The sequence below is a fragment of the Coptis chinensis genome, chromosome 7 (assembly GCF_015680905.1).
Source record: "Coptis chinensis isolate HL-2020 chromosome 7, ASM1568090v1, whole genome shotgun sequence".
Lineage (NCBI taxonomy): Eukaryota > Viridiplantae > Streptophyta > Magnoliopsida > Ranunculales > Ranunculaceae > Coptis > Coptis chinensis.
The window spans coordinates 36,606,140-36,624,814 of record NC_141462.1 but is presented as its reverse complement, the minus strand read 5'-3'; the positions used below and the strand labels follow the sequence as shown (position 1 = coordinate 36,624,814).

Here is an 18,675-nt window from a genome sequence, read left to right as displayed (position 1 = left end):
AACTAGATTGATGCACACACTTAGTGCGTTTTACTTACAACATAGAAGATAATATCATTAATCTACTAACAAAACAGGGGTAAAATAGACAAAATTTGACCAAAAGATTTAGAGATACATAAAGAAAAAAAATTTATCACTGTTGTCAGTTGTCAGACTGTAGATTAGGGTTGCGGATTTTAAAGTAGTTTAGATTTGGAAGCCCACAGGTTGAGAAAAAACTAGACCTATTCGAATTTGGATGAGCTCTGAACTCTAGCAGGCCAAGCAACCCGAATCCAGCCTGATTGACAGACAGGCCTAACTCTATTCATACTTCAAGGTGCCAGTGTTCGCTACAAAGTTTATATATACTCAGTTTCCAGCCCAATGGCGACTGCAGAGCTTCCTCCAATGGCCCTTTTTTCTTTGTAAAGGTAAGCTTGAAGAAGGTGAAAAGTAAAGAAACATAACTGAAGTATGACTGTATGAGTTGAAACCACAAGAAATGGGCTTTGTTTTTTACCATAGCTTCTTATGCAATGCAGTACTTCAAGAAGATTTGTTGCTTCTACCAAGTACCAATATTGCTTGCTTAATCATTCTCAATTTTGTTCTCAAGAAATCAAGATTGATTGCAAAATGATATATCTAAACAGCATCCATAATTTAAGGAAAATGCTAGCGAGACATCAATCAGCAGCCCACTGTTTTTGGAAAAGCAAATAAAACAAAATTCTTATCATACCATCATAAAGAAATCATTTAAATTTGAACGCAAGGACGGAATAAGCAATAAAGAGATGATGAATAGAAACCAGGTGCAATTGTCATTAAGTTGGTTATATTGTAATACATGTAGAGGTCTGCCTAACCTCATCAACGTTTCCAAAAAAAAGAGTTGGCTATATTGCCTTTTAGTTTGATGGCAAATATACAACTGACTAGAGTTGCCTGATAGCATTCCTCAAAGTTCAAAAACAGCTTCATGAAGAACGTTGACTTACAAGATGTCAATTAAATTACCAACTACGATACGAAAAGACATAAAAGCAACCTGTTTCGCATTCCATTTTCTACCACTTTTATGCTAAATCCATCTGTAATTCAATTGGATTTTTCACATTCACCACACAACAAGTTTCTCAATTTTTTAATATCCACATAGTCCTAACAAACACCAGCAGGCAAACAGTATAACCTAATTGAACAATTTCATTCTGCACCAACCAAAGCCTATTGGCAAGGTACAGCATTAGCTGCTGCTTCCAACGTTCTCCTTACTTCCGTATGTGGGTCAGAGAGTTCAGCAGGTATCTGTTAATGTTATTAGTTAAAAACTTTCAGAAAATAAACCGAAAAAGAGGCACTGGAAAGCTCAGCAGGGACAAGCTGATGTCTCTAGTTCGAAATAAAATGGGGTGAAAGGGGACAAGAAAGAAGACTATATACTCACTTTTCCATAAATGTTCGGCTTCAATGGTGAAGCTCCAGCAGCCAATAATATCCTCACAACATCCACATGCTCACCTCTTGCCGCGTGATGCAGAGGCTACAAGCAAAAGAAATCAATAAAACATGTCATTCACGTTGGATAAGGATGCAACGGCATGGTGTATGAATAAGTTGCATGTGAAAAGGACCATAAAATGGAGGCAAAAAGCAGAAGCGTCCCTATGGAAGAGAGATATGGTACATACACATCAGAGCATTTTTAGTTGACACGCATTAAAATGCCACAAATTTTGATAGACAAGTTGTTTTCAACAAATTTATGTTTTCCCAATAATTCTTAATGAGACCTTTGAATTGAGACTGTCATGATCACTGAAGTCCCAATAAACAGAAAGGTGTATCTTTGTTCATCCTGGTCATGCTAGTAATATGAAAGGGTTTATCAAGGTTTAATATCCACTCACCGTATCGCCTTCCACATCAACTGTGTCTAGCATCTGCTTCAAACAATCTGAGCTGCTAGCAGCATTGATCAGAAACTGGGTAATTTCAGCAAAACCTACACAATTACAAAGTAAATCAACAAAGCAATGAAGCAATGAAGCAATGAAGCCACAAAACTCAATCCCTGATGACAGTGTGTACTGCACAATCTTGACTAGGACAGAAGTCTGGGATGAAGTGTTGCCTACCCCCTGCACAAGCATCATGAAGAGGAATTGCCCCATCCTCATCCTTGGTCTCCAAGCTAGCTCCCCTTTGCACGAGTAACTAAAGGGATAAATCATCAGTATGTGACTTGCAAATCCTAAATAGTAAAAACCGAATGTGGCTAACCTGGACACAGGACAAATAACCATAGAGACAAGTCAAATGAAGGGCAGTATCTCCATCTTCCAAGGGTTCGTCAATGCTTCCGCTCAAGTTATCTGAAATTGAATGAAGGGAAACAGATCAGCCATCCAGCGACGGGTAGAACATAAGACTCAAAAGTACAAACGCCAAGCAGGATAATCAGACTAAATAGATCAAAATAACAAACAATCTCATGAAATACATTTTCTTCAACCTTAATCCTATATACTTGGAAAAACAAGTACATGGATATTTAGATCTTATCCCTAGATCCTCACCCTTGTACTGGAGCTTGCCCTCGCTTGACTTTCAACTGGCTGGTCAATGTCCCCAAAGAAAAAATCACAAGACTTGACCAGCGGGCAAAAACCTTAGCCAGTATTACGTTAGTGGAATAAAATCCTAATTGCTTGCTCTACCCCTCTACAACGTACTGTAGGGTCACCGTTACAGTCCTTGGATACTTCTTCCGAGTTTAGAACAAAGACAAATTAAATGAACCAAGTACATTACACTGTTAGTTTACCTTTAACTTCTTGAACTTCAAAAAGTATAAAACATGGGTGGTAACAGAAGTATAAGATTAAAAAAGAATCTTACAATGAAATAGGTCAGCGTTAGGAAATACACAGTGACGATACCTATTAGCTCCAATAGGATATTGAAAAGTATTTTTCCACCTCAAACTACACATTACTATTATCAAATAATTGCATTTTCTATTGGCACAAAAAGCACTCAGCGCAGTATGTATAAAATGACAGATCAAAACTACTGCGCAGTATGAAAGGAAATCTAACACATATGGGAACAGATTGGCAGGTTAAAGTAGGTTACATAAGAAAATGAAGATGATGTGTCGACAATGTCTTCCTTTTATTTACGAGCCACACCAATAATAAATAAATAATATAACTGAAAATTAAAAAAAAAAAAAAAAAAAAAAAAAAAGAGAGATGTGAAAGATTACCGAGAGCGTTGGTAAGGGCGGTGAGATTGCCTAAATGAGCAGCTTCAGCTAAAGGTCGAAGGTGTGGAGGTGTTTCAGTATCAAATTCTTCGAGTACTTCTTCTTCAAACAGACCTTCTTCTTCTTCTTCTTCGCCATCAATCATTCCATTTCTTCTACTTGGAACCGCCATTTTTTTTTTTTCCTTCTTCACTGTTTTTGAGTCTTTTCCTTAAAACTAATCAAGAAATCAAAACAAACAACAACATGTTAATTGTTATGATTAAAAATAAAAGCCCATGAGCATGTTCGACTATAGACAGGAAAGCCCAGGGGCCAATTTTAGGACAGCACACTCATGTTTTGCAATAACTTAGATTTTAAATATTGTCCACTAAGACTATTGAGCTAGTTCTGGACATACGCCATTCGAAGTAGTGTAGTTTAGAATATCTCACTATAGAGTGTAGTTTATGTGATTCACTATAGATTATTTAGATATTAAATGTTGGGAGTTGAAAAAAGGAATGTAGACTCTTAGTTTAGGACTTGTTTAGTTTTTATTTGAATGAAGAACATTAAAAGCTTGAATTGTTTGAAGATTGAAATAACACAAAACATTGAAAGAAATGATTGAAATGATAGATTGAAATAAAGAACAACAAAAGAAAATTGATTGATTGATTGAAATAAAGCAAAATAACAAGATTGAAATAAAGAACAATAAAATAAAATGACTTGAAAATGTAAAAAACTATAAATTAAATCCTACATGACACTAGATTAAGTCTATGTGCATTCTCTCTCCCTAACTTTTAGTTCTTATACTCCTATTTTATGCTTTTTACTGATTTGCCCTTCTCCATTACAATTGAAACACCTCATCTTTTACTTTATGTTTTTGTTTTTTCCTTTTGCTTTTTTATTTCTTCTTGATCAAAATTGATCAAAATAGGTTTTGGAGAATGTCATATTTTGTGATAAGGACCTCCATCTCTGGTCTTCTAAGTTGAGGGCTTTGACTTTCGATTTTTTCATAGCAGCTTCTGGTCTTTATAATAAACGTGATTAAAGCTCATTTTGGTGCTAAAATGCAGTTTTTATGATAAGTGGTCTGAATTTCTCTGTAACCTGAAAAATACAATAAAAACTATAAGTTGTCTTTTCATTAAACGTAAGAAGTGTTGTAATGCAGTAATATAAGGGTAATAAAACGTACAATTAGGAGCTGATCACTATCCGTGTAGTTGTCACGGTGTCTGCACGATTTTGTCGGGAATTTATTATTTTATTATTATTTTTATTTATCTTATGTGGCCCCCACCAATTAAACAAATAAAAAAATTTGTTTGCCATTGCTACGTGCTCAAAGCTATTCCATCTAAAGATTACGACAAATGTGTCAAAATATGTAAGGTTTTGAAACACCAAAAATAAAGGATCTTAGATACGAGATTGAAAGTTAATCTCAGGCGTTGATAGAATATATGTTTTTATTATAAAGGTGTCGAAAAACATTTTTCTTTACACACAGTGTGCATGGCGGCTTCTTAGAATTCAAAAAATTTGACCTAAGCTAAAACGAGATGATTACTGTCACTAATATTATAGAAATTCGTTCCAAATTCATCTTCCAAGTCAGAAACAACTTTATGTGTGTGAGTTGGAATCATTATCGGATTGACTATATGGCTCTTAATAGAAAATAGTTGAGAGGGGAAGAAGAGGAGAAGAAACTAATCTATTTATGAAGGACAACATTGTTTACCCATTTTAATTTTATTTATAAATTTTGTTTTTGTTTTTGTTTTTTGTTGTTGTTGTTGGTTTTTTTTTTTTTTTTTTTTTTTTTGTTTGTTTGTTTGTTTGTTTTTTTTTACCAAAAGAATGTATTTTATTTTGTATGATATCCAAAATAAATTATACAAATGATTTGGAGGTCAAACGTGCTACAAATTGTGCCACAATACCTTTAAAAAATAAATATATATTTTTTAAGTTGTCTCAAACAAACAAAAAAATGTCGTTGAAGTAAAAGAAACATACATTGAAACAAATGTGAAATTGAACTTTTAACCTAATTTACAATTGAACTAGATAAGGAATAAAAGAACAAAGTGATTTCTTTACTAAAGCTTATTTAGAACTACTGAAATTTTTGTTTAATTTTCAATGGCTGAATGAGTGGTTTTGATGTTGGATATCAAAACTGCATTTAGATTTTGTTTTGCTCTGATACCATATTGAAGAAGAGATTATGGAAAACTTAATGATTTCATTAAAATAATTGTTATCTATACTAGCATTACACGTGTTACAAAATAGTTACAAAATAAGAAGCTTCTATGATGTCATTATTAGTTATAGAATTGATGAGTTGTCTATAACCAAGTCTTGTTTCTTGATGTCCCAAATTTAATTCAAATCAAATCCCACTAATATTAATTATTATTGGTTATGTTTTTTGGCTACAATCTTTCTCCATCTACCTAATATGGCAGGATTTTTGAGAAGTTTGTTATGTTGAGTCACTGTTCCTTTTTATAGTCTACAGTGTATTATAGTGTATGCATTGTGTATAGTGTGGAGAATGACACAGTTGCGTTCATGGATGAATAATCCAGTACATCATAAGTGTCAGCATATCAAAAATATCAAGTGACCGATTGATATTATTTTTGGCGTCAAACAAACTCGTAGGATCGAAAACAGGATGGAATCAAAGATCCTACCTGGAGCATAAAACAAACTAATACGGAATCATTCATTTCGTATGAGTTTTTTACAAGACGGAATCTGACATCTTGTCTCACAGTTTAAATAACAAACACTTTTCTTACTTGATGGGTTCCCAAAATTTGGAAGCGAGATGGGTGGGTGTTACGTCCTTGAAGCGAGACATAATGCTGGATTTCACCACTACTTTCATCACAACAATGTAACTCTCGATGTAGCAATATAGCTACATCCATTATTACTGTAAATGTGAGTTTTGTGTTTAACCTAATCAACCTATGAGGATAGGGGATAAATGAGATTGGTAATGTTATGACTGGGTTCAAATGATTGAACTACCTGCATATTATGGTGAATTAGAATCAAGTCAGTCGTAGTTTATATTGGGATTGAGTGATTGAATTGGAGATGAAGAGCCTTACAGCATGTCTCTCTCTCTCTCTCTCTCTCTCTCTCTCTCTCTCTCATTTTGTCTTTCCATTGTGATTTATATCACATGACCTTTGGTCAATCCCTTTTAATGTGGGACTTGAATGAGCTTAAATGGATGATAAATGAGTGCATGGCTGCTGTTACAGAATTGCTATAACGACTGTCTTTCCTTCTCTGAGCATTACGAGACCTAGCTGAGGTCTTGATATAAGCGACTTGGCTGAGGTCTTGATATGAGCGATTTGACTGAGGTCTAGATATAATTATGTGATAAACTGTGGTAGATATGTGTATAATATACATTAGTTATGTATATTAGTCCCTCATAATTACATTTTGTGTAAATTGACCCATCCACAATTACAATGGTCAATTGCATTGGATGATAACTGTTTTTGACTCAACATCTATCTTATGCCTGTGCCGTACGACACTGATATAGTCGCTTGCGGCACTAATTTTGTAGAAGCAGCCTAAACTTGAAACCAACCCCCCCTTTGATTGTATTATACTGGCTATTGTTCCATTCATGGTCAAGAATGATTATTAGGTTAAGAAACTCGACATGACACTAACTTGAACCATCTAAGGGGTAATTTGGACAGAACCTCCCCATTATTTAACAACTTTCCAATGTTTTGGATACTGTTAAAAGGCTAACTGTCATTCAATAAATCCGGTCCAAATGTGCAGATGTTTAACACAAGGAATGCAAGGCCAGCACAGCTCCTATCATTTAAATTAACATGAGGTACTTCAACACCCTCTGGAAGAGATGCAGGATCTACTGCATAATTGAATTTTGCACTTACGAAAGAACCTGAATGAGTAACAGAAAAAGAAAAAACATCAGTATATAGTTCTTTCTTTGGGGGACTTCCTTTATTTCCTTGCAGGGTGGTATCCTACCGAAAACAGGTGCATCCCACAATAAGTGGTAAACACACGATATTCTTTAGTAAAAGTCAATAGAATAGTTCGCTCTGTGTTCACGACATGGTATTGTTTAGTGAAAACAGGACATACACCAGTTCAACGAAACTAATAAGTTAGAAGCTGTTTACTAACAATTGGGACGATCTATCTAATAAAAACACAAACATGCCCTACCAGACACACACACTTTAAGTATCAATGGAGTTTTTATGGATACAAATATGACTAAAAAAGTGTTAAGTTTATAATACAATGAATAACAAATGCCTCATTACTAATCAAAAGAACCTCAAGTTTACAAATTTGATAAAATGAATCCAAAGTGAGCAACTGAGTATTTTGTTAGTTTGTTTAGCATACCTGAGCACTGATCTTGACACGACTATTCCAGACGTTACGGACTGGATGGTTTCCTCCATGATGACCAAACTTCATTTTAAAGGTTTTACCACCCAATGCCTGGCCAAGCAATTGATGTCCCATGCAAATGCCAAAAACAGGAACCTTTCCAAGCATTTCCTTCAATATTTCAATAGCATAATACACTGCTGAAGGATCCCCAGGTCCATTGCTAAAAAACTCCATCAGGTTTCATTTTGACTGGCCATGTACAAGGTACAACAGTGATTTTATAGCCACATGATGCTAAACGCCGTAGAATGTTATGCTTGATCCCAAAATCATAGGCAACAACCTTCATTACACAAAAAGAAAAATAGTGAGAACTATCGACATCAAAACCTTTTATGATTGCTTTAAGATCCTTTTAATGGTTTCTTAGTGTCTGCAAGGACGGCAAGGAGAAAGCATCATGAGATTTAATCAATAAGAAAATTGACTCCAGAGCCACATAAATTGGAGTCCCACACTTCAACTAAAAGTTTTGAATAAATACCAGCACTGCCAAATGCATCATGAATCTCTAGATGTAAGAAGTAAACAACGTCAACAAGCTTCTCCATGACCTGCAGTATATGTGATATTACAATTATTATTTACAGGGTCAAATAGACATAAAAGCATTCATTATGTGCTCTAAGTCAGCATAATACGATACAAGATAAAGATGGAGAAAGAACTACGAAAACTGCACAATTGAACTTTCTGAAACGCCCAAAATAGCAACAGATAAAACCATCCCAAAGAAACTGAATCCTTGACCAATAATTTTCTGCGAATTGATATGAAAATATATGGTAATTTACCTCTTCCAAAATCTTGTACCAAAGTGACTTTTTCTTCAAACTTCTAACATTGCTTCCTTTGACTTTTTAATTCTGCCCATAAGATGACAAGGCCGTCTCCAACAAGTCAGAGTAAACCAAGTCAACTATCCTCATGTATAGTGTTTCGACCCCACCTACGTGGCAAACGTCTATTAGTAGGGGTCTCTATTTTATTCATTTAATCGGCAATTTAAAGTTCCAATTCGCAATATCGTGGATCAACGCGGATTTAATTAACATTGTGTGCCTAAATTTGAACCTTAGCGTACACTACGGGCTTGCCACTAATATACATTGATTTATGTCAGGATTCATTTCTTATCAAAAAGATAATTATCACCGACGGTTATATTCTATCACAATTACTCAAGCAACAAAATTACTTGAGCTACAATGACTCTCTACTCTACCTATATAAATATCACATTATTTTTCATAAGGAACTACGTTGAAACTTGATCCCTAGATAATAGATCTTGGCACGTGGCGACCATTATTTGGTTCGGTTTCATCTCCCCAACATCAAATTCCTCTGTTTTTAGTGCGTTCTTTACCATTGCTCTCGTTGTGTTGAAGCGCCATCACGAAACATAATTAGCCGCCCGTGGGGAATTTAGAATTCATTATCACGTGAAACAATCAAGATGGTAAGCCACAAGAAGCGGACCAAATAGTCAACATATTCCTCCCGCTAATAATACTCGCGAACCCCGAAATTCAAATCGCCAATGCAAGAACCGTTGAACAATCAAGTTGATCCTAGTAGTAGGATCAAGTCTCAACATCCAACCGTAGCGGCGCCACCGCCACCACCGCCTCCTCGCTACCGCCACTCCCTAATACGGTTGAGCGTGAGTTACGACGAGTCAAAATTTTAAAATAGGAACTTGAGAAGGAAGCTGGCAAAGAGGCAAAGGCCAGTGGACGAGGCTACAAATTCAACAACATCAGGCGACCACGAAGGGACGCAGGCCATTCAAGTATATGGGACCGTCTTGAAGATCCACTTCATCGTCCTCAACAACGTGTTATTTCTCAAACACAATCAACCAGTGCACACTCTAAAGTAATGACCCTATTACCCGTACTTATGGGGAGAATCGGATTGGCAGGGATAACTACTACCCTAGACATGTCCGATCTCAAATGGAAGATTTACCTCTGAGAAGCAATTTCAGGGAAGACCGCCATCCGAGATATGTCCGACATGGTAGGGAAGGCGGGCATCCCGAACAAGAGCAACAAAACATGGAGAAGTGGTATAATTATACCGACCACCCGGCCAAGGGTGACTACCGCCTAAACAAAGGCGGTGGGTTACGAGGATAGACAAAGACAATCATCATCGATTGGAATGATCGTGCGTACCGCCAAAGACCTCTAACTCCAATAAGAGATAATGGAAGGTATTCTTCTCCACATGGGCACTACCGGGGGCGTCCAGTTGTTCGAGCCAATACTTTAACTCTAACAGAATAACAGTTGAAAGAGTTGATTGCAAAAGAACTTAACGATAGAGAGTCAAGGGATGTAAGAATGAAAAACTTGACAGTCAATGATGGCGTACTTGATAAGTTTTCGCTCAGGAAGCTTACCACCATCCCGACTTCAAACAACCCGATTTTGAACTTTATGATGAGTCGGAAGGAGATCCTGGCTTGCATGTTCTATCGTTCAAAATTAAGTTGGTGTTATGGGGTGGAGATGATCCGCTCATGTATAAGCTCTTTCCATCAACTCTAAAGGGAGAAACATTACGCTGGTTTAGTGAGTTGCCTTCAAGATCAATTCACCAATATAATGAACTAGAAAATCAGTTTGTTAATCGTTTCAGCCACAATTGCAAGACACCAAAGGATGTCGACTCACTTTTGAACATCAAGCAACAACATGACGAAAAGTTACGTACTTTTGTTACTAGGTTCCGGAAAGCAGCAGCACCGCCGCCGCCGCTACCACAAACGGCGATACAATCGCCTCCGAAAGAAGGCATCACGGAAGAAAGTATAAGGAAAACCTTCATCCTAGACTGGACCGACCTGACAGGGAAGGCCGACCTCGCAGATTTGAGGAAAATCGCCATCCTAGGCCGAGGTTCGACCGGATGGGGAAAAGAAGGCGTCCACGGAAGAAAGTATAAGGAAAAACTTCATCCCGGACTAGACCGGCGGCGGGGAAGGCCGACCTCGCAGATTTGAAGAAAATCGCCATCCTAACCGAGTTTGTCCGAGACGGGGAAAAAGGTGTCATGGAAGAAAGTATAAGGAAAAACTTCATCCAATTTGGACGACGACGGGGAAGGCCGACCTCAGATTTGAGATAAATCGCCATCCTAGGCAGTTCGACCCGGGGCGAGGGGAAAGAAGGCGCCACGGAAGAAAGTATAAGGAAAAACTTCATCCCAGATGGACCGCGACAAGGAAGGCCGACCCTCGCAGATTTGCGGAAAATCGCCATCCTAGGCAGTCCATCCAGACGAGGAAAAAGGCGTCCACGAAGAAAGTATAATGAAAACCTTCATCCTAGACTGGATCGACTCGACAGGGAAGGCCGACCTCGCAGATTTGAGAAAAAGCGCCATCCGCATGAGTCCAACCGGTGCAGGGATGAAGGTGTCCTGTGAAAGCAACTAGAGGGAAGACCACAATCCCGGACAAACTACCGACCTAGATAGGTTGGTTAAACGCAAAGAAAAAAGACAATCTCTAGTCGGACCGAAAGTGTGTACGCCTAAAATCTCTAACTCTTGTAAGAGGTAATGGCAGTGTCATCTTCCACATAGGCTCGACCGGGGAATGCCTCGTCTGTTTAAATCTTTTGGGTGAAATTGATTTCACTCTTCAATACAATTTTTCGATCTGGCTTGGGAAAAATAATGGAGGCTTATATCAATGATATAGTCGTTAAATCGAAGGATCTTGAGACTTTAAAGAGGGCGGCAACTTGAAACATTGATTGTGAGATGGCATTGCAACAACTGAAGAAATACTTGGCCAGTCCTCCTATATTGACAAGTCCTTCAACGGGTAAACCTAGTTGCATATACCGGCGGCTACAACTCAAGCCGTTAGTCTTTGTTCTTTTCATTGATGATGGTAGACCCGTCTTTTTTTATCAGAATCAAGTAGATTAGCCGAATGGGAAAGTTATCTTAATGCATATAACATTGTCTTTGAAAGTCGTACTACTGAAAAAGGACATGCTCTGGTTTCTTTGGTAGCTGATTTTCCGATTGATGATTCTACTATTAACGATTTTTTGCGCCAGGCAGAATCTATGGAAGACATTCTGCCGCCAATAACTGGGGGCGACGAAGACCAACTTGAAAACGCAATTCCTAAACCCATTGACCTATGTATTGTTTACTCATATGGCTCCAATAGTAAATCTGGGTCGGGAATTGGATGTGTTTTTGTTAAACCCAGTGGAGAAAAGATTGGGAAATCTGTGCGACTTGGCTTCGCCGCTTCAAATAACGAATCCGAGTATGATGCTGCCATTTGTGCCTTGAGAACAGCTTTGACACTGGGGGCGGAAAGCTCCAGTTATACACGGATTCTCGCCTTGTTACCAATCAGTTTGGTGGGTCTTTTGAAGCAAGAGATGAGCGTATGGTGACTTATCTTAGTTTGATACATAGTTTTGCTCGACAATTTGATAGCATCTCTATCACTCAAAGACCTCGAAATGACTTACGTCATGCCGATTCATTGGCTTATCTCTCCCCCGCCGTTAGAAGCCAAGGGTTTGACACATCACTTTTGCAGTCATCTTTTCGTCAGTCTAAGTTTGAACGTTTTAACGCTCGCTTAGTTCGTTACTATCATTACGAAAAAATCTGACGAAGTTACCACGTTTAATTTCGTTTCAGTTTAAGTTTGAACGTTTTTATGCTCGCTTAGTTCATTACTATCATTATGAAAAAATCTGACGAAGTTACAACATTTAGCTTTATCAGTCTAAGTTTGAACGCTTTTTACGCTCGCTTAGCCATTACTATCGCTACGACAAAATCTGACGAAGTTACTACATTTAGCTTTGTCAGTCTAAGTTTGAACACTTTTTACGCTCGCTTACTCATTACTACCGCTACGACAAAATCTGACGAAGTTACTACGTTTAACTTCGCTAGTCTAAGTTTGAACGTTTTTACGCTTGCTTAGTTCGTTAATATCGCTACGACAAAATCTGACGAAGTTATCTCATTTAACTTTGTCAGTCTAAGTTTGAACGCTTTTACGCTCGCTTAGTCCATTACTATCGTTCCGACAAAATCTGACGAGGTTACCACGTTTAGCCCGTCGGTACCTTAAGTTTGAACGCTTTTATGCTCGCTTAGCCTAATTTTGCAAAGTTAAGCACGATTGGGCGTTTTTCTCTACATGGGGCTGCTCGTTCTATTTCATTTCAACTATATAAATCAACAACATTGTCAGTTTTCCACAGGTATGTTATCTGTCACAAAAACAACATTCAATAGCAAACACATACTTTATTTTTATTTATTTTTCATCAAAAAGAAGTTTTAGCTCTATAGTATTACATTCACACAATTACCTAATCCATTGTCTCTGTCAATTATCTTACGGTCGCTCGAATAAATCTTCGTTTTCTTCTTCGAAATCTGCATTCGCTTCGCTTAGCACTTTCGGTTAATTTATCTTCCGCATTCATTAATTTTTCTAAGGCATTGTGCCGATCTTTTTACGAAAAATTTTCCGAGCGAAAATTTTCGTCAGCTTCATTAATTTTTCTAAAACAGCGTGGCCGATCTTTTCTAATTAAAATTTTCCGGTTTAAAAATTTTTTCGGTCATCATTATTTTTTTCTATGGCATTGTGCGATCTTTTTCTACTGAAAAATTTTCGGTTTAAATTTTTTCGTCAATGTCATTATTTTTTTATTTTATTTTATTTTTCTAAGGCACTGTGCCGATCTTTCTACGAAAAATTTTCCGAGCGAAAATTTTCGTCAATGTCATTATTATTATTATTTTTTTTCTATGGCATTGTGCCGATCTTTATCTGAAAAATTTTCCGAGCGAAAATTTTCGTCAGCTTCATTATTTTTTCTAAGGCATTGTGCCGATCTTTCTACGAAAAATTTTTTCGTCAACTTCATTATTTTTTCTAAGGCACTGTGCCGATCTTTCTACGAAAAATTTTCCGAGTGAAAATTTTCGTCAATGTCATTTTTTTTTTTTCTATGGCATTGTGCCGATCTTTCTCCTAAACATTGTCCGAAATTTAAAAATTTTTCGTCATTATCATTATTTTTCTAAGGCATTCGCCGATCTTTCTCTGAAAAATTTACCGACCGGATTTTTTGACAGCCTTCATTATTTTTTCTAAGGCATTAAGCCGAACTTTTCGAGCTTTAAACTTTCCGAGGCTCATTACAAAACTGTTGTTTCTCCGTCGCGGCAAAATTCGTGATTACGTTAACTTTTTCTAGCGAAAACTTTATTCAGCTTCTTTATTATTATTTTTTCTACGGCATTGTGATCTTTCCGTTCGAAACTTTTCGTCAATATCTTTTGCTCGTAATTCTGCCGTTTCAACCTGCGACGCAAATACAAATTTTTTCGTAAGTCTTTCAGACTTAACCAAAATTTGAAGCTAACTGGAAAAAAATGAAATACTGACATGCCTGTTTCATGTTGTCGAATTTTTTTGCCACCGCTTTGTCATATTCTCCGAACTTTTCTCCGTCTTCTTCGGCAGCCCAAAATAACTAAATAATTGCGCAATTTCTTTGCTTAACGGAATTGCATTTCTGCAATTTAATTGTGTGTAAGCCATTACTACTTCATCTTCTTTGACTTTCGTTTCAAATTCGTACACTTCATCCATCTCAAATTTCTCGAGTCCTAGTATTTTCTGTATTTCCTTAAGCGACCATCGATGCGGTTCCAGGTAGTCGCTGTATCTATCACCTTCTTTCCACCTCACCAAGTCTGCGATTGTCATCGAGTTTCCTTCTCGAGTATTTTTCGCCCGTCTGGTACGGTAGTTCTACTTGCGCAAAAAGAAAAGAATAATCGGGTCAGATTGCTCGAAAACCGGGTTCACTGAGTCCACAAGGACGAACCAGGCCAACTCAATGGGACACAGGTACGGTGCCCTTCCTTGGAGGGCATTTCACCGTATCTTATTTGTTATTAACTCTTCCGAATGCACCGGGCCAGTTTATTAAGAGCGGTTACGATGCCCTTCCTTAGAAGGCGTTGCACCATAGCATGTTTGATTCATATTGGTTTGGTTATAGTGCCATCATCGTCTTCCCTCTTTAGCAGCTCATGCCGAAGTCGCGCACAACACCAAACCGTCTTCCTTTTTGTGTCGCCACCACATGTTCCATACAGCAGACATCCTAAGGAAGGAGTTCCACAGTTTAGCGCCCATGCATAAAAAAAAAAAAAAAAAACAGCATAACGCACAAAGGATGCTTACCGCAATATCCTTGGAATCCAAGCTGCGCTGACGGGTGACTATTCTGCGGGCGCCTTACAAATCCCATCATAGGTCTTCCATGGGCAGAGATGACATGGTCTTCCACCGAAAAAGTGATGGACGATGACCATGTTAAGTTTGTTGGATCACTACATGCCGACGAAGCGGATTCAGTTGAAGAGCGATAAGGTAAACGACGGTTTGCGTTCAAGTTCCTTAAGAAATATGAAGACATGGTGCTGGGTTCTTGCTTGCCACACGTACTCAAGACAGCAAACATCATGAAAGAAGAAGATACAACATATATTCCGGAAAGATAACGCACCTGACTTTTTTTACTAGCGAGCTTGAAGCCCTCTCAAGACTTCGTAACCCACACCTTGTTTCTCATTTGGTTTTCCCTCGCGGAAAACAAGCAACCTTTGTTTCGTCTGCTAGTACTGTTTTACTCCTAGATCTAATTTGGTCTACGGATACGGTTTTATACTATTTCGTCGATAAGTTTTACGGGGTGGATTCTTATCTAACCTGGATTCTTATCTAGTTCGGGGTGAAATACAGTTTTAGTTGCCCAAGTATTCACTTTCGACTCCAACTCGTATTTTTATTCTTTTTTCTTCATATTCTTACTAAACTGCCCCTACGTTTAATTTTCAACGGTATAATCCAAGTATCGTTATTCCGTTGGCACGCTTCATCGAATTCAAATTGCGCGTTATTACGTGACGCGTTCGGTACATTTTCGCCAATCAATTTCTTTTGCAATTTTATTTATGTGCATCTTTTATTTTTTCTGTACATTTTCGGCCATCTTTTCTTTAATTACGTCATTGCGACCCGTCTACATTTATTTGACATTATTTCGTTTCCGCTAATTCACGAATTTTTTCCGATTGTCCATTTTCTTATCGTTTACGTTCACACGACACTTTGTTATACACTTCGCTTACTCTTTTATTATTTCAGTTTTCTTTGGTTTTTCTTCTCTTCTTTGCCATGTGAACTTTGTTCGCATGACAAAGAGGGGGCGGTGTTTCGACCCCCACCTACGTGGCAAACGTCTATTAGTAGGGGTCTCTATTTTATTCATTTAATCAACAGGGCTAAAGCCCAATTCGCAATATCATGGATCAATGTACAGGCCCATTAACTCATGTGTCTAAGGCTGAACCTTAGCCACATGGCTTGCCACTAATATACATTGATTTATGTCCAGATTCATTTCTTATCAAAAAGATAATTATCAGTTGACAGTTATATTATATCACAATTACTCAAGCAACAAGATTACTTGAGCTACAAAGACTCTCTACTCTACCTATATAAATAGCACATTATTTTTCATAAGGAACTACGTTGAAACTTGATCCCTAGAGAATATATCTTGGGTACGTAGGCAGCCATTATTTGGTTCAGTTTCATCTCCCCCAACATCAAATTCCTCTGTTTCTTAGTGCGTTCTTTACCATTGCTCTCGTTGTGTTGAAGCAGTTTACTGCCGAAACATATAGATAATGAAGTAATAACAATGACGAACAACAAAGTTCATTATATTATATATTTGAGAAAGATACATGATAATGTATTCTACTGCGCTCACGATTTGGTTACATTTCAAATCTTTGCTGGAATGGACTAAGATCGATCACAAGAAGATATCTTGATGATAGGTTCAGAACAATCATATTTTACTTCCCACTCAATACACCATAATTCTTAAGTTGAGAGCACTAGTTTCCGTCTTCACTTCCTTTGTTGAGGAACTCCCAGTCATAACCAGTTTTGTCTACACATTCATAAAGGGTAAACAGACACCACTTATTAAATCAACAGCTACACATTTGCATCAAGAAGGGAATATTATTCTAATGTTGTAGGTCAACTTTCATAAACTGTGTGAGACAACAAAAGTTGTAACAAAATAGTACAAAATATGATCGGGGCAGAATTTGGGAAAGATGACACAGACCATCTTGAAACGATAGCACACATGCTATGACGATATATATTAAACTCAAGACTGTTGAAACTCTAAGCCAAATTCTCAAAGCTGACAAATGAGGAATCCCAAATGGAAAAAGGGCGCAAACAAATCCAGCCATCACAATGTGATAAGAGCCAAAACTGTAGTTTTAATCCCTTAACAATAATACTTTTAGACCAATTATGCGAGTAATAAATAAGAGTTAATGCTGATTACGTGCTTTTATGTATTTCTGACATTGGAGTCAATTACGCGCAGAAATGTGTCACTTTTGCGAGATAAAAGAGCAAGGGTTGGTTGCTAAGAAACAAGAGTTGGTTGCTAAGAAGTTATGTGATTAAAGGCCAAGACTCAAGGAGAAAAAGTCTTTTTAAAGCCCGGTAAAAGCTGAAAAGTCAACGCGGGCAGAAACAACGCACAAAAGTCAGCAGAACTTCTGAAGACTGTATCTTTGGACTAAGACCTCGGAATTGGACCTACCTTATGTCAAAACGACCGTCTTGGAAAGAGATTTCCAATGGTTCAAATCTTGACCCAATCATAGGAGCAGAAGTGGACGAAAAGTCTGTTGAAGTCAAATCCAGCTGAAAAGGCCTCTGTGGACTGAAGAAATTGGGTTTTGGGCTCGCGTTTCCGGCCCAAAACATGGCTCCAGGCCCATGCACGAAATTGGGGATCTCTTTCTCTTGTTGAAAAGAAGAAAAGAGGTAGACTCATAAGCTAGACCTAGATTAGAAAATAAATTAGTTTAGACTCCATTAATTAGCTTTATTACCTTGTTTTTTCAGTTTGGAATCAGTATTGTTATTATCCATTAGATCAATAAAGTTAGTTAGTTATTCATAAATCTAGTTTCATTCCATTAAACTATTTTAGCTTCAATTCATAGATTTAGTTAATAATCAATACTAGTTTCAATTCAATCTTGCATGATTAGATTTCCATTTTAATTCAAATAAGTAAATTTATAATCTTTTTTATCATGTCTTATTATAATTTTTATATTAATGATAGCATAATGATTCAAGGCTAAAACCTCCATTAGAGGGGTTTGAAGAAGCCTTGATGAAGCTTGATTTTTGTTAGCATAGAATAGTTCGTGATATTCCATTCCATTCTAGAAAATAATTAGTTCACAATGAGAATTGGTTTGATTGTTTCACATATTAGTTGTTAGTTGGTAGAGATTACCATGAACAATTAGGGATTAGGAAGACCAAATTGCTATGCGAAAGCATCTCAATTCGGATTACGACAATTCTTCGTTAGTAAATTAAGTCGAGTTAAAGTGGAATCAAATCCCCCTAATTCCTCTTCATATCATAATATTAGTAATTCCGTAGTTTAAATTATCGTATCTTGTTTAGTACAATTTCCATCGTAATATAATTTCCATCGTTACTCTCATTGATTTTGATAGACTGATAATCGTAATTAACTTAGAATTCTAAAGAACTAGGAGTGGAACAAATCTTCTATTCCAACTCTATTGCAATAGCATCGAGAGTAGAAAATTTTGATAACATTAAGAGTGAAATTAGTTCTAGTTTTACTTGCATTTGAGTTTAATCGCTTATTCGTAGATAATAATCATTGCATCTTTCTATAAATATATTATATGAGTATCTATGATTGTTTGGCAGTAAGTTTCTGAAATCTAGGCTAGAGTAC

General features: G+C 37.1%; 2 protein-coding genes and 1 non-coding gene across 9 annotated transcripts; all 3 read right to left on the bottom strand.

The window, feature by feature from the left end:
- Positions 1 to 788: 788 nt before the first annotated feature.
- Positions 789 to 3,476, bottom strand: LOC147487349 (Ankyrin repeat family protein). The gene is made up of 6 exons (XM_086570907.1): positions 3,260 to 3,476; positions 2,272 to 2,363; positions 2,127 to 2,205; positions 1,899 to 1,993; positions 1,436 to 1,531; positions 789 to 1,296 (listed from the first exon to the last, which is right to left on the bottom strand). The coding sequence occupies exons 1-6, from the start codon at positions 3,429 to 3,431 to the stop codon at positions 1,216 to 1,218; spliced, it is 615 nt and encodes a 204-aa protein (XP_086427033.1). The 5' UTR covers positions 3,432 to 3,476; the 3' UTR covers positions 789 to 1,215.
- A 3,566-nt stretch (positions 3,477 to 7,042) lies between these two features.
- LOC147487347 (carbamoyl phosphate synthase small chain, chloroplastic-like) lies at positions 7,043 to 8,639 on the bottom strand. Of its 7 annotated transcripts, none has more exons than XM_086570909.1 (4): positions 8,548 to 8,639; positions 8,238 to 8,307; positions 7,703 to 8,036; positions 7,043 to 7,226 (listed from the first exon to the last, which is right to left on the bottom strand). In XM_086570909.1, exons 3-4 carry the CDS (start codon positions 7,925 to 7,927, stop codon positions 7,215 to 7,217), a joined length of 237 nt encoding a protein of 78 aa, XP_086427035.1. In that variant the 5' UTR covers positions 7,928 to 8,036; positions 8,238 to 8,307; positions 8,548 to 8,639; the 3' UTR covers positions 7,043 to 7,214. The 7 variants fall into 7 exon arrangements, 6 of the variants coding, with proteins under 6 accessions (XP_086427035.1, XP_086427038.1, XP_086427036.1 ...); XM_086570912.1 differs by having other exon boundaries at positions 8,400 to 8,554; XM_086570910.1 differs by lacking the exon at positions 8,548 to 8,639 and adding an exon at positions 8,422 to 8,532.
- On the bottom strand, positions 7,290 to 7,408 carry LOC147487348 (U5 spliceosomal RNA). Its single transcript, XR_015203448.1, has one exon. It is a non-coding gene; the product is annotated as a U5 spliceosomal RNA (small nuclear RNA).
- Positions 8,640 to 18,675: the final 10,036 nt, after the last annotated feature.

Coding starts and splice junctions, on each gene's coding strand:
- LOC147487349 (XM_086570907.1), bottom strand. CDS start 3,431: ATGGCGGTTCCAAGTAGAAGAAATGGAATGATTGATGGCGAAGAAGAA. Junction 2,364..3,259: donor CGCCCTTACCAACGCTCTCG/GTAATCTTTCAC, acceptor ATTCAATTTCAG/ATAACTTGAGCGGAAGCATT. Junction 1,297..1,435: donor AGCCGAACATTTATGGAAAA/GTGAGTATATAG, acceptor TAACATTAACAG/ATACCTGCTGAACTCTCTGA.
- LOC147487347 (XM_086570909.1), bottom strand. CDS start 7,927: ATGGAGTTTTTTAGCAATGGACCTGGGGATCCTTCAGCAGTGTATTAT.